The following is an 18,225-nucleotide window of genomic DNA, read 5'->3' as shown; positions in this document are numbered from 1 at the left end:
AACAGTAATTCAATCGACATATTGGAGGATGAAATAAAATGTTGTATTGTATACACGACGATTATGCAATTTACTATTATTTTTTCAAGCGTTTTAGTCCGGGAGTAAAACCGCCTTTGAAACTTTTTCATTTTGTACCTACAGGATGATTAAAAAATGTCGGACAAAGTCTTGTATGGTGGTACTGATGAAAAACTTTCAGTTAAGCACAAACATGAAGTCAGATTTTTTTAAACAACTTGTTTTTAATATATTAGTACTTTTGGTTGCATCGTAGGGCATGTCAGAACTAACCCACTATTAACTCACCCTGTATATCTGATCAAAAAATGCTCAAACAATTTTTTGTTAAAGGAACTAGGAACAATGGAACCCGAGAGATTGCTCAGTACTTTTGAATAACCTGTATAATAAATTAATAAATAACAATTATCGGATCTTTTTCCAAATCGCACTTCAGTAGAATTTTTATTTACATTACGGAGGACTATAACTTAGGAGACAAAACAAAAAAAACTAATTTAAATACAATTAATTCACTAATTACTTGGAAAAAATGCAGAAATGTTCAGCTTTGTACTCTTAACAGACTGAGAAAAAAAGATACAAGAAAAGTGTTATGAAGAAATTTGTAGAGAATTAAATTTACTTTAATAAAGTCCGCTGAGATCATATATTGGGTTTAGACCCCAAAGACGCTGAGGGGACGGATTCGCTTTATTTTATTTGTGGTCAAGTAACAAAGTTAATTTTTTCCTGCAAAAACTTATGTGGTAATACAAGTGCGCTTTCTGTAGACATTAACGAAATTTTCTAGGACGGGAATGTTCTATTTGTACACCATTTGTTACCTTAACCTTTAGGTATCCGTAATTCATATCAACTTTGATTTATATAGTTTATAGTGCTTTACAAGTTTTGTTTATTTTTAAATTATTTTATTCAATTTTGACATTATAAAGTGTCATTATTGATTCCATAGTAACACGCATAAGTAGTGATTTATTCACTAGTGATTTAAAAATTATTCCACTATTGATTTAAATGACTTTAATGAATACCAACAAATACTTTTATTTAAAATAAATGTTACAATTACTGAGGCTACTGAAATGTACACCATATCTATCATTAATAGGCCCATTTATATTTTGATTTGACACTGATGTTGATGACGCGGAAGTACGTGCTTCCGAATTTGAGGTGGATTCCTTCTGAATGAAGGAATGAAGAATGGTTTATGATTTTCCTTGAAATTTCAATTTTATTATTAAGGGAATCTTCTATATATCCTTCCACAACGCTATTTGAACGCCATCCTCCGTATCTCTTTACCACTGCTAAATCGGCTCAAGAGTCTGCCAGTAAAGTTGCACTTGAACGTCTAAAGCTATGTCCGGTATATTCTTCTGGATTTGGAAGACAAAGAAATCGTACAATTTTTTCGGGAAATTTTGAAATAGTATTTATCCCAACTGGTTGCACTGTGCATTTCTGTTTACGGTAATTGATAAACAACCGTTTGTGTAAAATACTCTCGGGTCGTAGTTTTCTGTACTTGCAAAAAACGTCAGTGGAAGGAATAGAGTTACTTCCATTGATGATAGTAAATGTTCTTGGCTTATAAGTCTTCGTGTCAGGAATATTGACCACAATTACGTTGCCTCGATCATCGACGTCATCAACTGACATGGCAACTAATTCTCCAATTCTACAGCCTCCAAAAACTCCCACAATTAGAACCACTTTTTGCAGCAAATATTCATCATCTGAAGCAGTGACTAAAAACTTTTCCATTTCTTCGAAGCTGAAGACTTTAGATTTCTTTGGTCTGTGCCCTACAGAGTGTTGCTTTAAGAAAGCAGATACCTGATGAAATCTACAACAATTATTTATTAGTTCAAAACTTATTATAAACAATATAATCCTCACAAACCTGCTTATATCGATATTTTCTTTAACAGATAACATTTTCTTCAGTTGGTAATAATACGCCCACAATGACGAAGATTTTGCATTTATGGATCGTTCAGAAATATAAGCCAAAATTATTCTCTCGTCTACTCCCTTTGCATCCTTCCGCTTCCTCCATTCCCAAAAATTTGAATACTCTTTCGTATAATTGTTTAGATTTTGCTGGCACCACTTTATTTATAGCTTCTGAAGCTTCTTGAATGATCAATTCAGGCACGAAAACCTGGTTTTCCTCTTTAAAATCGCTGATTCTAGCCATTTTTTCCATACGCGTTACAATTCTCGCACTTTTGCAAATAAATAAACTCGTTGTTATCGAAATTTGATTCGCATGTGATATGATTTGTATAGACCGAACGGTTAATTTTAACATTTTCTTGCATTTTTTGGTAAATTTTGGTCAAAATTGAATAAAAAAATATATACGACACGTGAATTAAACCTATTAATTTGCTCGAAGACTTAATCCACTCGCTTGCGCTCGTGGTATTAAATTTTCTTCTAGCAAATAAACAATGGTTTAATTCACTTATTGTATAATATTTATAACATGACTGGAAAATTAAAAATCACAAACATTTTAAAACTAATTTATTTTGCTTCATTTCTCCTTAATATATCATGTAGTAGAAAATACAAAGCAATACAACAAAAAAGTAAAATATATCAGACAGTTATACAGCACTCGACCTACGCTCGCCCTCTCCAGTGTTAAAGCAGAATAAAACCTGCATCACCTCGAATAAAAACATTGTTAAGTATTAAACAACATGTGCATCCAAAAATATATTTAAAAAATCAAACCGAGATAACGTAATAAATACAGATCACATAAACACATTTGTCATAAAATTGACAAAAAATCCTACAATGCTATACTGTAGCGTATATTCCAATCTTAGGCGAATCTCACTAGTCTTTCATTATTTTAGATAATATCTTAACTCGTCATGCTTCCGTATTTCCGGCCTGGTGGCCACACCGGAACTTCCGACGATCCAGGACTAGGAGCCCTTGTAAAAAACGCATTAGCGATCGCATCTCTCAATCTCTCCTTAAAAGTCTTATACTCCATATCACTGTAGTTCTGACCGAAATTAAAATCTGCCACCTCCACTACAAACCTATAGAAAAAACAATGAAAAATATATTAAGTTTTTTTACAAATACAGTGCGTTCAAAAAGTCTTTAGATCAACTCTTGCTGTGAAATTTTGAACCTATGTTGATTTCTTACGATTACTACATACGAAAATACTGGCGTTGGAGAAAATCGCTTCAACAGAATAAAACGATAATCTATCAAAAACAATAAAAATCTCTCAATCTAAATTCCACAGCAAGAGTTGATCTAAAGACTTGCAAACAAAACTAACATACCTTGAACGGTTTTGGAGATAATACGCCACTCCAAACACAATTAAAACCACAGCAACTAAACTGAAAGCCACAGGTACCACAATTACGGAAAGTTGCGCTTGTTTTTTAACTAAAAAATGTGTTTTATAAAAACCATAAGACCAGTTAGTTAAGCTACAAACCTTTATAAACAGTTACTGTAACAGGATAGACGACTTTACCGACTTCATTTTCGATTATAATAACCACTGTATGTTCCATAGAATCGGAAAAGTACCTCTGGATTGTGAATTCACACTTGTCTAATTCTTGGTAAATGTAACAAGTTTCGTTCCCTGTTACATTATAAAGCCCTCTTTGGTATTGCACGCAATATTTGAAATTTCTCGATCCGTGACATTTCACATTTAGCGTTAACAAATCCCCATGTTGTAGCCAATTATTTCCAGTGACGTTCACTTTGGCTACAGGCGCTGTTAAAAAAAATAATGCGATATACCTGAATCCAGTTACTATACGTCCGATCACGGCCAGATTAAATCTTAGAATGTATATTTTGTATTGTTGTTTAAATTCGTATCATACCCAAAAAACGATTTTGCTAATTACAAACTGATCCAGAAAAACTGAGTCTGTTGGCAATAGATTTGAAAGTATTTCTCAGTATTTCTGGATCAGTCTGTACATAATTTTCTTTGAATTGCATACAAGTAATTTTTGCTTTACGTTTTTGCAATTACGACTTTAAAAATATGTTAAGACCTTTAACAAACTTCAAAAATTTTCAGTGTTTTCTTTTTCTCTTTTTTTATTGGTGTTATTACGTTACATTTTCATTTACCATTGGTGGTCACAAAATTGTATCTTATTGGAAAACGGGTATTTCAATGAAGAAACAAACATTTAACAAATGAATTAGAGCATTAGAGTAGAAAAATGTTATTATTTCAATGCAATACGGTTTCAGAAAAAAAATCTTTGAATCATTAGCAACATACAGGGTGTCCCATGGGTATGTAATCGGTCTATAACTTTTTTGGTAATTGAAATATTGCTATTAACTGTTTCAAAACTATAAAAATGCCAACGTCGCATTTTCTCTCAAAACTAGTTGTTATAAATTATTCATGAACTTCAACAAATTAATGGCTAATGTTTAATAATTTATAGTTTCAATGAGAGATCTAACTATTAATGACATTTTACATTTTTATCAACCTTATGTAAAAAAATAATTCAGTAAAATGCGACGTTGGCGTTTTATAGTTTTGAAACAACCAATATGCTGTTTTTATTATCCGATAGATAGACTTAAAATCCACAAACTAAAAATATTTCTATTATGTACAGGATGGTGACCCAAGGTTATATTTTTGTAAATGGAACACTCTATATATTTTTGTTGAATTGGAATCTACGCAAAAAATAACGTAACTTTATATAAACTATTTTTGGAATTACTCAACTTTTCGTTATAAAAACTGCAAAGTTGCCCATTAATATTTTCTGGGAAATTTGCAAAAAAAATTCAGAATACCTTGTAGTTTTAGCAAATAGACGACGTTTAGTTAAAGCACGCAGATAATATACAGAGTATGCCAAAACGCAAAAATTTGAGTAACTAATTTTTTTCAAATGGAACAACCTGTATTTTTTTCATGTATAGATAGCATTTTTAATATGGGGTTTGCATAACAAATTTAAAATATACAGAAACTCTTAATTTGTGCTTTATTTTTCGCCCCGAAAAATTCAAATGCGTTGTTGCAATTCTACTATGAACTGAAATGGAATTTACAACATTGTTTCTTATATACCGACTGTTCCAGAAACATGTAGCAAAAGTTCAAAGGGTTATTGGAGATTTTGCAATAGACTGATTGAAAAAGTTTTGTAAAACTTTGCGAAACTTTTGATTCGAATAATAAAATGTAAAGATGTTTAAGGTTCGTCATTTTTCACCACCATTTCACCATTTAATGAAACACCTATTGTATTTTTGGACGTAGCTGTTATTGGTAAAAAAGTATAAAAATAACTTTATATTCTTTAAAAAAGTGACCCTTTCTTTGAGATCAACTGACTATATTTCCTTTTAATGGGAAACTGTAGTTGATTGGTATCGTCCAAAATAAAGTTTATTCTATTTTAAAACTTCATCTATTAACTTACGTTTAGTATACAATATGTGAACTTAATCAAGGTCAAAAATGAAATGTAAAAACAATGCCGAACAAAAAAAAAACATCCTCTTCGTAGCTTTTAATACTGACGATTTTGTCTTTAACTTTTATTTGTCGATTTTGTTCAGATTTTGAAATAAATCTTTTTTTTATCATAATTCATAATACAAAGTAAATTTATTTATATACAGCGTGCTCAAAAACTGGCGCACCAACTCAATGGTGTGTGGTAAAGAAGTGGTTACATATAAAGGTAAAAATAGTAAAAAAATTCTTTGTATTAAAGTTATTGATAAATAACGGATTTTGGATAAATGATATGTGGCAACGTTGTCTAACAGTCATGACCGCAATAAAATTTGAGCAACAATAAAAATAAATTATTTTTGAAACGGTTTCCTAGGAAATAATTCCCAGTGTTGGCACATCTACACATTGTGATTTTTTGGATGAATTTTAATTTATTTTAATTTCTTTAAATTAAAAAAACTCCTAAAATATGATAGTAAATTTAAAAATAATTATTCATCGTTTTGTTACGGAACGATTACCTGGTATGAAACATAAAAGCATAAAAAAATAATGAAAACTAAAGAAGTTAACACAATAAGTTTGTAGCTCCAGATTTTTTAAAATATGACTTCAGGAATTTTTTCAACATTTTTCCCGTAATCTGCACTTGCTTCTCAATAACGTACCACTGAGTTGGTGCGCCAGTTTTTGAGCACCCTGTATGTAGTTATCTCAATGATAAAAACTTCCCTCCGACTGGCAATACCTACTACTCGTATCATAGAAATTTTAGAGAAAACAAACATTATTAGGTTCTAAAAATTTAGTAGCATCTGTGGTTGCATGTATTTAACAAATTCTAAAGCCGAATTTATTTAGAATGTTTTGAATATGATCGTGACCAAACATACAGTCACGAACAAAAAGAATGACACCCCTACCAACCGGGCTGAATAACAAAATCTTTTAGATAATAAAAATTTTAACATACAGATTAGTTTACAATATACAGCTAGTTTATAAACTAAAATGTACACATCAACCGTATCATATCGAAAAGATTTGTGGCTGTGAATTTAGGGATGTCATTATTTTTTATCGTGGCTGTACCTCTAATATGATAAACTTACCTCTAACTTTTACTCTCTTGAAGAAGTAGCCGTAAGTTTTATGTGAATCTGTGGCGACTTGAGTTCCATTACAAACAAAGGGAAAATTGCCCTTAAAAGGCTGTAACGTTCCATTCACATTCACCATAATTTTTGATTGGCTATCTACATCTCTTTTGACTTTGGTTGAATTCGTTGGTGTTGCTGTTGTAGTTGTTGGTGTTGTTACACTGTTGGTTGGTTTAGTTGTGGTTGTTGGTTTAGGAGTTGTTGTGCTGGTGGTGGTAGTGTTAGGCTTGATTGTTGTCGTTGTGGTGGTGGTGGTTGGAACGGTTGTGGTGGGAGGTGGAGGTGGTGGCGAAAAATCAGCAACTACCAAAGCTTCAATCAAGTGTTCTTTCTCAGCTTGCGTGTAATTGAACGGAAATTCAAAGTCTTTCCTAAACCCATAATAGACGCAATCGACAAACCAATACGTTAGCACACTGGGAGCTTGCTTGATGTAGTCGGCGTCGGTTTGTTTGAGAGACACGTTGTGGATGACAGGTTCTGCGTTTGAGACGAAGAGATCCGGTCGTGTTTTGTTTTTTTGAATAAGTAAAATGTCACCGTTTAAGGTTTCTGAAAGAAAAAACAAATTCTCGTTGCAATGAATTAGCGAAACTAATATCAAATTAATTAACAGACACTGCTTTACAACACTCATTTTGTTAGAATGGCGCTTTGGGATTACCCTATTTCTGGTTCAGTCATTTGATAAATCATTATCACACAACAACAAAAGCAATGTTCGAAAAAATTGCAGTTCATATTACAATCACCACGACTTTGTTTTAATCTGTTCAAAAACAAATTTTCGTCACATAATGACCGACCTCGAGTTATAAAATATCCCAACCGGAAAAAAAACATGAATGTTATAATGAGGAAGTTTCCATTTTTTTGAAATTAATACCATTAATAGTCTTCATAATTGTAAAACTAATGGTACTTTTCATTTTTTTATATTCGCATAAATAAAAAAGGTATGGGACCTCAAAGTTCGAAATTTGACAGATCGCGCGCTTTACTGTGACGTCACGCGGCACAATTGACTCCGCTGGCCACTGCCGCGCGAGGAAAATTTGATTCTTTGAGGGTCTATATCTGGTTAAAATTAACATGTTTCCAAAATTACTTCGCTGTTCCTCAATTTTTTCCATTTAGCTATTGCACTCCTATATCTTTTACCAATGTTTAATGATCTATTAGAACAATAATTTAAAAAAAACAAGAAAATCATAATTTCTCATCTTTGAAAACTCTAGGTTTATAATTATAAACCACATCTACTTTTTCATGGAATGTATCTTCAAAAGCATTGACAAATAAAGAAATTGTATTTCTGTTTACGCAAGAGACGATATCTTTAATAAGAAGTCGTTTGTAGAACACTTATTTTCTTACATATTTTTTGTACAAAACATTTTGCAAGCATCGCTTGTTCCAGAAATCGTAAAAATTTCCATTAGTTAGTATTTTTAAATTTTTTAAATAAAACAATATTTTATTAATATAAATAATTCTCATTAATTAATATTTATTATTTATAAGAAATTGTAGAAAAAATTTGAAGGCATACAGAAAGAAATAAATTTAATTTGTAAGTAAAGCGTGCTCAAAAACTGGCGCACCAACTCAATGGTGTGTGGTAGAGAAGTGGTTACATGTAAAGGTAAAAATAGTAAAAAATTCTTTGTATTGAAGTTATTGATAAATAACTAATTTTAGGTAAACGATATGTGGCAACGTTGTCTAACAGTCATGATCGCAATAGAATTTGAGCAACAATAAAAATAAATTATTTTTGAAAGGGTTTTATAGGAAATAATTTCCAGTGTTGACACATCTACACATTGTGATTTTTTGGATAAATTTTAATTTTTTTTAAATTAAAAAAACTGCTAAAATCTGATAGTAAATTTTAAAATAATTAACCATCGTTTTGTTACGGAACGATTACCTGGTATGAAACATGAGAATATAAAAAAATAATGAAAACTGAAAAAGTTAACACTATAAGTTTGTAGCTCCAGATTTTTTAAAATATAACTTTAGAAATTTTTTCAACATTTTACCCGTAATCTGCACTTGCTTCTCAATAACGTACCATTGAGTTGGTGCGCCAGTTTTTGAGCACCCTGTATATGGACTATATGAAGGGGCAGATATTTTGTTAGTTATTTATCCACAATATGTAATGTCTACAAATGTGCGGACGGCTAACATAATGTTATAGTCTAACCACAGAAAACTGAAATTATTGTACATATTGCAGAAGAACTTTTTACACGATTATTCACCAATTTAAATCCAAAATTATTTAATTTTTGCCATTTTTTTACCCATCTTCGAGTCTCGTTGAGGTAAAACTTAAGATTTGTTTTTTCAAAAAATCTACTTAAAATTGAACGAAAATTCAGCCAATATTACTTTATTTTGTAAAAACTTGTCAAAACGCAACTAAAAACCACAAAATAAATAGAAATTAATAGTTTCTACCGATTTAGCTCATATTTGAGCAAAATTTCCTCAAAATAAGCGAAAACCACTTACACTTAGTAGAAAATCATGTTCTGTTTTTGAGTTAAAACTAAGTTTTAGAGATGTCACTAGAAAATTTTGAGTATTTAGTATGAAAGGAAAATATTCGCAAAATTTTATTCAAATCAAACCAAAGAATCAGCAAAATTAGGCCAAAATCAATTATATTTTTTTCTTTTTTTCGAGTGATTAACACACCAAGTTTTTTTCTCTCTAAAAAATTCGTTAAAAATTTATGTTAATTTTAACTTATTTCAGTCAATTTAGTTCGTTTTTAAAAACGCATTTAAAATGTAAGATCTTATCAAGACACGCCCCAAAATCACAAAAATACAATGAAACTGATGTTTGCATGTTTTATTCGATTTTGACCGAAATTTTGTTAAGAATAATGAGCTGAGAAATGACAAAATTTGGTCCTACTTTCTAAAAACACATTTTTCAGTTTTTTACCTAAATAAACCGAGTCACCTAATTGAGTCAAATCTCAAAATAACATTATCAATTTTTGCGTTTTGTCACATTTTTAATACAGAAACTTAATTATGCAAAAATGGAGATCACAGAATTAATTAATTCAGAGAATTTGAACTAATCAAAATAATCATTTAGAATTCTATTTGGCGTCAATAACATTGTTAGACTTAAAATAAACAAGTTATCAGTGCTTACTGCACTGAGCAAAAAAAAATCGAAATAAGGAGCAAACATGTAATTGAGGCTGAGTTAAGAATTGCCAACTCAGTTTTAAAGTTACCTATTACTTCAAAAATTTATTAATTTATAATTGTATGTAGGAGCTTATACGTATAAAAATGATTAGGTACTTTAAATTCACCACAGAATGATTGAGGAAAATAAAAAAAGTATTTCGTGTTAAATGCTTACCATTTATATAGAACTCTACCCTATTTGAGCCGATTTCAGCGCAATAAACCAAAAAATATTTACAGACTGTGACTTGAACCACATAAGGACCTTGAGGATAAATAGTGGCATTGTACAAAACAGTCCATTCATCAATTGGATTTTTAGATTGGAACTGCAAAACAATCAAAACAATTTAAATCTGTAGAGATTAGAGCAAAATGACTCACCTCTCTTGTGTGTGTTGGGACAGCTCTGTCCTTCCAGCTATACATAAAAGTTCCGCTAGCAAACTTATCACCGTAATAAACGGTCGCTTTAAATGTTATATTGGCTCCTTTCACGATAGGTCCATTGTCGATAATGTCTACATGATAAGATGAGACACAATCTGAAAATCATGCGGTTAAGACGGTCCCTTTACGGACAATTTTTAACACCTACTTGCAAAACCTATTATTAATAAAACACAAATATTTAGATATTCTATTCGAGTGTACATAATTAGGTTCAACGAAAGAAAGCCATTCAAAACATAAAAATTCACAAAAACGTAGAAACGTCAATGTCAAAACACCAAAAACATTGGCACAGTGTCGCCATTCATTGGTTGGAAACTCAAGGATTGTATAGACACTAGGATAGCTTATCCCCTATACTGCAACGTTAGCGTACCCCCACCTACATATTTGTAAACGCTGACGTCACTCTTAGACCTAGCCGCTCTCGAACTTGCGCTAACTGTTTTAAAAGACCGTCAATTTTTATAAATTTAATTTCTTTACGTCTACAGAGTCCATGTGCTATTTAATAGATGTAAGTAATCAAATACCCATATTATTTTAAAATAAAAACCTAAAATAATATTAAGTTTCTTTTATTACTTACTTGGTTGTAATAACAGTTTAGTTATTACCAAAGCAATAGAAAAGGGCGTAATTTACCACAACTTTCCTAAAGAAAAAGATTTAGTTTCAAAAACAATTTTCCAAGAATGGGTACGAAGGTGTAGGAGGGGTGACAAATGGAATCCGAAGACAAGCCAAATTTGTTCGGAACATTTTAGCGTAAATGATTATGAGAGAGATTTACAACATAAGCTATTAGGTAATGTACATTATAAAAATAATTTAAATTTTAAATTAAAAGATCTACCAAAATGGTTAAAAAATTAGGGGTTTCTATTAAAAAAACCTAAAAAAAATTAAATATAGTTGGGAATTAAGTATTGTGTCCAAGTATTTCAAAACAAAATATCTGCATTTTTGATAATATTATTCTATAATTTCGCCATCCACTGTATTAAAACAAGAGTCATATAAATTTATTCTATCCAGGCTTACCACTAAGGAGAAAATTAAAGAAGACAGCCGTTCCGACGATTAATTTACCATCATGTGAAAATCAAAGCAAGGGCGATAAGATACAATCAGAACGCGATGAGAGAATTGAAAAACGACATAGAAGACAAGAAGTTGCACATATTATAAGTACTTGTACAAATGATGACGATGATATTTTCTCAGATATTTCTGCCATTTCTTCATCATCACAAGAGGATTTTGAAGAGCCTGATAGAGAGTCAATACAACAAAAGTATGACCAATTATTGGAAAAGTATAACCGACTTCAAAGTCAGTATCAATCAATGAACAAAAACTAGAGGTGGAAAATAAAGTCAACAAATGACCAATTATCCTATTATAAAAAAAAGTGTTGCGGATTAAGTAAGGTAAAAGTACCAGATGAAATCAACGTGTTAAAACAGTTTTTGACTGAAAATCAAATAGCATTATTATTACGTAAAAAAAGGAAAGTGAACTGGAAGGACGACGAAATAGCTATAGCTTTCACAATTAGGTACTACAGCAAACAGTGCTACTTATATTTGAGGGATAAGCTACACTATCCTTTACCAGCATTATCGTCTTTAAGAAGGTGGGCGTCAAAGATAAACTTATCCCAAGGAATTTTGAAAGATATTTTAATTTTACTCAAACTTGCTGGTGAAAAGATAAGTGCTTTGGAGAAGACTGTAGTTATTGCATTTGATGAAGTTAAAGTAAAAAGCTTATTAGAATACGATGTGGCTGCGGATTAGGTTGTGGGTCCATATAATCAAATGCAAGTGGTAATGGCAAGAAGTTTATTTGGAAAGTGGAAACAACCTATTTACATTGGTTTTGACACAAAGATGACTCCTTCAATATTATTAATCAGCGAATTACACAAAATTTCTTTCTATGTTGTAGCATGCGTTAGCGATTGCGGTGGGGGAAACGTAGGTTTGTGGAAGAATTTAGAAATAGACGAAAATAAAACATTCTTTATTAATCCACAAACCAACAATAATATTTATATGCTGATGCGCCTCACCTTCTTAAATTAAGAAGGAGCCTTTAAACAAGTTGTTCGTACTAACAGATAGTGAAATAAATGTCTCTTACAAAATTTCAGAAAAACATTTAATAGTTGATCCTCAAAAAAGGCAAAACGTCAGATTGGCGGCTCAGCTATTATCACATACAGTTGGAAATGCTCTTTTAAGATACAAGCCTGGGCCGGATGTAAAAACCTTTAAAAATACAGGCAATTTTATTTGTGACATTAACAAATGGTTCGACATCTTCAACAGCTACACCAAACTAGGAAGTATTCCTACCAAATGCTCTTATGGTGTACACCTGGCAGAACAAAACAAGCATTTGGATAAAATGCTTCGCACGTTTGAAACAATGCGCCCAATTGGTAAAAGAAAAAACATCTTGCAGAGATTTCAGAAAGGGCTTATTATGTCAATCAGGTCCTTACAACTGTTATTTAATGATATGAAATCACATTTACAAGCGCAATTTATTTGCACCCACAAGTTAAATCAAGACTGCCATGAAAATTTTTTTCTCAAATCAGAAGTAGAGGCCCTAATGAACACCCAAGCCCACTGACTGCTATAGCCAGAATAAGAATGATCACTCTTGGAAAAAATCCCGGAGTCCTTGGAGCACAAACTAACACGGTTGACGCAAATACTGAGGAGCCTGTGGCTGCTTCTGTCATGGAGACAGCAAACATCAAACTGAATTTTTCCGAGAAAAAAGACGAAAACATCCAACCTAGTACTTCTGGTAGTTTTTTTTCTTTCTCAAATGACTCAAAATATTGCAGGCTACTTAGCTAAAAAATATAAGAAACAAATCCTTCTCTAGGCGACTATACGGTTAATACTCAGCCATCAGACCATAGTTATAACTTACCTACTTGGTTTGAACAATTATTTTACGGCGGTCTTGTAAAACCAAAACAAGCTTGGGTTGAAAATATTACGAAGTGGAACAAATTTCTTGAACGTTTCCATAGGAAATTTTTCAAAAAAGGCGGGGGTGTTGTAAAAAAATTAACATTAAAAATTGCAAAAAAAGACAAAATGCCGGTGGAGATTATTAAATCTTTTTTAAAACTAAGAACAATAATTAGGAAAAACTATAACAACATTAAATCGCAGAAAACTAATTTAAAAAGGAAACAATCCTCTGACCCCGGCAAATCTGATTGTCAAAGATCAAAAATGCGAAAACTTATTAAAATTGTTACTTAGCTCATCTATCGTACAGTCGCGGCTCTTGAAAACTAAGACACTTACTTTTGTTTTACATTTTTGGGGTTTAAGAACATTAGTTAAAAATAATAATAAAATTTTTCTTACGCCAAAGTGTCTTAGTTTTCAATGGCCGCAACCGTACTTACGATTATAATAATTGTTTAGTTAGTTAGTTTACTTAGTTTGAAAGTAAATCGAGAAAATTTTGGAATATCAACTGTATTTCAGAAAATATAAAATTAATTTCAAAATAGTTATTATTGTTTATTGAGTGTAAATCGGACGCATTACTTTAGGAGTGGGTTTTTTAAACACAACTGATACCAAAATTAAATTAAAATTGCTTTATTCTTCGACACTGTCACAGTTTACGATTTTTCTCCTGTGTAAGGAAGTTTTGACAACTGTCAATATGAAACGTCAGATTATTTTTAGGAGATTCAAAGCAATTTTAAGCCTTGTTGAGTCTAATTCGAAGAATAAAATATTGTATCCAACTCGCTTTCGTATAAATCGGTTCACTTATTTCACCTCGTGGATGTTAAACGTCTCGTTGGTTGGCATGTGATTCGACGTTAAAAAATCCACTCGTGAAATAAAGCGTCCGATTTACATTCAAACTCGTCGAATAAATAACTATTAAATCTTTTTATTTGAGAAAATAACTATATAGAGCTGGTTTGCGGTTTGGTGTTCCGGCAGGTCTAAAGCCTACGTCACGCGTCACGTGATGCTCGCTGACAAGGTCGCGCGTTTGAGCAATCCTACAGTTATAGGATCCTTGGGAAACTAATGTAACTAAAAAAACGTAGTCATGTTGGCGAAAGTGGTGCGGTAAATTCAAACATTTGGCAATAAAATTAGTGGTGATCGCACACGAAAATTGCGCACAGGAAAAAAGCCCACAAACATAAATGCCCACAAAAAAAAACACACAAAATAAAGGCCACATGAAACAATGCTTACAGAAAAAAACAAAAACACCCATGTTAGCCTAGTCAAATTAGACAAATTGATGGAAAAAATTCCTAGAGAGTTGGAGTTTTTTTAAAGCTTCTTTTACACTTGGGTAGACGACATATATCAAAAGTCCCCAAGATGGGAGACAAACTCGAGGAGGAGGAAGGGGTTAAAACAGCCTTTTTTGGTTTTTTGCTTATATTTCGAAAACTCTTACTTCTATCAATTTTTATCGCTTTACTAAAATTAAAGCTGATAAAATTTCCTACAAAGTGGTATATACATTTTTTTGTAGCGAGTTATAAGACTGGAAAAAATAATCATTTAAAAAAATGTGCTTTAAAAGAAAATGTCTTGTGATTTGAAAAACTGACAATAAACTGATTTTATTAGGTCCAACACTTTATTAGAGGAGAAAGGAGGAGACATGGAAGTCACTGAAGTCTTCAGAGTCGTCTTTAGATGCTGCATTTTCGTCTTCGTCTCAAACATTGAAAACTGAATTACATTTTTGTTTAGTAAAATATTAATAAATAGATGATTTATTATAGATGTTTTGAATAAATCATTTAAGAAACTGTATGCATTGAATCCAACAGTTCATTCTGCTATATCTTCTGGGTCATCTTCAGATGTTGAATTGTGGTCTTCAACTGGAGAGCCCGAGGGAAGAAAGTATTATTTTTCCCTTATTTCCCACTCTTAGCTTACGCTTTATACACACTATTTTCATATAAATACTTATGATATACTAATGTTTAGTTATACAGTGTCATGTAGATACCAAACTTCAAGCTAGTAGTTTACTTAAGGTTAGCCCTACAACAATAAAGCTAGGACCATTTTGTAGGAAATTTTATCGACTTTAATTTTGGTAAAGAGATAAAAATTGATAGAGGCGACCGTTTCCGAGATATACGCAAAAAACAAAAAAAAGACAGTTTTAGCCCCCTCCCTCTCCTCGATCTCGCCCCCTACCTTTGGGGACTTTTGAGATGTATGTCTACCCAAGTGCAAAGAAAGCTTTTAAAAAAAATTCCAACTCTCTAGGATTTTTTTCCATCGATCGCCTTATTTTCACATGAAAAAAATGCTCACACGAAAAAAAGCTCACAAAGAAAGAAGCGCACAGTAAAAAAACTCACATCAAAAAAAATCCACACCAAAAAATACCCACTTACCAAAAAACACACATAGTATAAAAAATCCACAGAGAAGAAAACTCAATATAAGCTGTGTTGATGTAAATGGGTCTTACGTTTCCCATCTAGCTTCTATTCAACAGTAAACTCTTTTTTTGTCTTTCTCAACTTTAATAACATTTCCTGTCAATTTACAGTTTATCAAAATCAACACCAGGGTAGTATAATCTTCAGTCAACTATTCTTTTAACTTTTAAGCCAGTTTTTAAATTTTAATGTAATTAATTTTCAGTTTATGAAGTGGGTAATTTATAAGTTATAACCATTTATCACCTACTGCTGGGGATGGTTTAATTAATTAAACAGAAACTAGTCCACATTTAATTTTTGAATCGCCGTAGTTATTAATTCCTATGTTATAAATAAAATTTTTGCACCAAATCAAAAATTTTCTAAATATTAACAGATCGGTGGTGGAGATTCGGAGGTGACAAGTGATAAGAATTTTCAGAAAATCCAGAAGTTCAGTCTTACAACTACATCAATTTTATTTTTGGCGGATGTTGTCTAGTTTCTGAGATATTTAGGTAATCAAATTTTTTCGAAAAAGTAGATTGGGTGCTATTTAACATTATAAGGCTGGAGATGGCGACTCGGAGGCACACAAAATCTGATACATTACTTATTTTCGGTCTCACCAACAATAAAAAGCGTCGAATATACCGGATGCTCAAAAACCGGCACACCAACTCAATTTTGTGTTATAGAGAAATGTCAACAAAGTGTCCCGCGAGGTAGTGCACATATTTTAACCATAGATTGAGCATTAAAATTAAATGGACCCATATTTTAAATTTTTTCTCTTATAATACTTATTCATTTTTTATAAAATTTGGCATACAAACGTTATTTTAAACACTCATATAATATTGCAAATTGTAAGCTTGTAGGACATTGTTGAAGGAAGCTACCAGAGCCCTCTTGACATAAATTGTTACATGACTTTGTAGCACAAATTAATTTAGCTTTGGTGCTAATAGAATTTAAAAGGCTATTCCATTTATAAACTTTTTCGTCTCTTGTATTTTTTTTTGTATAGTGTATCTACCATTTTAGAGTAAAATAATAAAATGAGAAAAGATGCAGTCGATGATGATCACAGCCACAGTGTTTTAAAACAAATAAATTAATAAAATTGAAGAAAAAACCTGAAATAACGAATAAAGAAACTTAAGTCTCTCTACCTACTCTAAAATCGAATTTTACGACATTTCATACAAGAATATTTATTAATAACATCACTGGAATTACAATTCCTTACTGAAAAAAACTCTTTCCACACAAAACTAAATAAGTTTAAAGTGCCCTTTTAATTTTTTAACTGTGTTTATTGTAATTTATTTTTATTGTAACTGATAAATTTTGATACCAAAGGAGCAGATTGTAGTTCTGGAGCTCCGTATATTTTTCTGTGCGCATTCTAAATTTTTTAAAATAAATGTAAAACTTTCAAGCAAATTATGCGTAATTAAAAAAATAAGTTGGTATACCATTTTGTTCCTATACGTCTTCTAGCATAAGAGGCTTCTTGAATTTAAATTTTTGAGCACATAATACAAACTTTATCACTATTGATTGTTTATAAGTACAGTATAAGTACAGTATGGTGGTAATGCCAACACCCAACTGCTAAGGTCTGATAGTAAATTTAACAATGAATATTCATCATTTAAAAATAAAGAAAACTGAAAAAGTTAACAAAATAAGTTTAGAGATTCAGGTTTTTTAAAATACGATTTTAGAAATTTTTCAAGATTTTTTCTTAACAAATTACACATGCTTCTTTACAACGTACCAATGGTGCGCCAGTTTTTATTCAGTCTGTAGTTATATTTATTTACAAACTATTTATTTACCTTATTAAATAAAAAGCATTTTTATCAAACTTTGTTGAGTTATCAAGTTATTCGATTACAAATTCATCCCGACAGCAGTGATTGTTTTTTCCTTGTGTTAATTTTCTGTGAGTTTTGTTTTTTCGTGGGCTTTTTTCATTGTATTTTTTTGTAGAAGGGCATTTTTCTTTATGGGTTTATTACTGTGTGGGTATTTTTCTATGTGGGGTTTTTTCAATGTGAGATTTTTTCTCAGTCCGTTTTTTTCTATATCCAATTTCAGTTCATAGTAAAATTTTGCAACCGTTCATTTGCATTTTTTAAGTGAAATAAAGCACAAATTTATAGTTTCTGTATAAGAAAAGAGTTGTGTTAAATTAAATCCCAGCAACAAATTTTAAGCCCAGAAATTCTCAATTCCACTGTGAAAAATGCAAGTGAGTTGTTTCAAAATGTGGGATTATTACTGTTTTTTCAGTGTGAGTTTTTTTCGGTGTGAGCTTTATTCCGTGTAGGCATTGATTCAAAATTAAGGAACTCGAGT

The 18,225-nt window shown here is 31.4% G+C and overlaps 1 protein-coding gene across 1 annotated transcript; it reads right to left on the bottom strand.

The window, feature by feature from the left end:
* Positions 1–2,550: 2,550 nt before the first annotated feature.
* LOC659233 (uncharacterized protein) lies at positions 2,551–10,696 on the bottom strand. Its single transcript, XM_008192904.3, has 7 exons — positions 10,531–10,696; positions 10,317–10,477; positions 10,108–10,261; positions 6,658–7,257; positions 3,515–3,805; positions 3,354–3,462; positions 2,551–3,098 (listed from the first exon to the last, which is right to left on the bottom strand). The coding sequence occupies exons 1-7, from the start codon at positions 10,586–10,588 to the stop codon at positions 2,915–2,917; spliced, it is 1,557 nt and encodes a 518-aa protein (XP_008191126.1). The 5' UTR covers positions 10,589–10,696; the 3' UTR covers positions 2,551–2,914.
* Positions 10,697–18,225: the final 7,529 nt, after the last annotated feature.

Source organism: Tribolium castaneum, chromosome 1, assembly GCF_031307605.1.
Source record: "Tribolium castaneum strain GA2 chromosome 1, icTriCast1.1, whole genome shotgun sequence".
Classification (NCBI taxonomy): Eukaryota; Metazoa; Arthropoda; class Insecta; order Coleoptera; family Tenebrionidae; genus Tribolium; species Tribolium castaneum.
The sequence above is the reverse complement of the archived record's forward strand: the minus strand, read 5'-3'. Positions and strand labels throughout refer to the sequence as shown.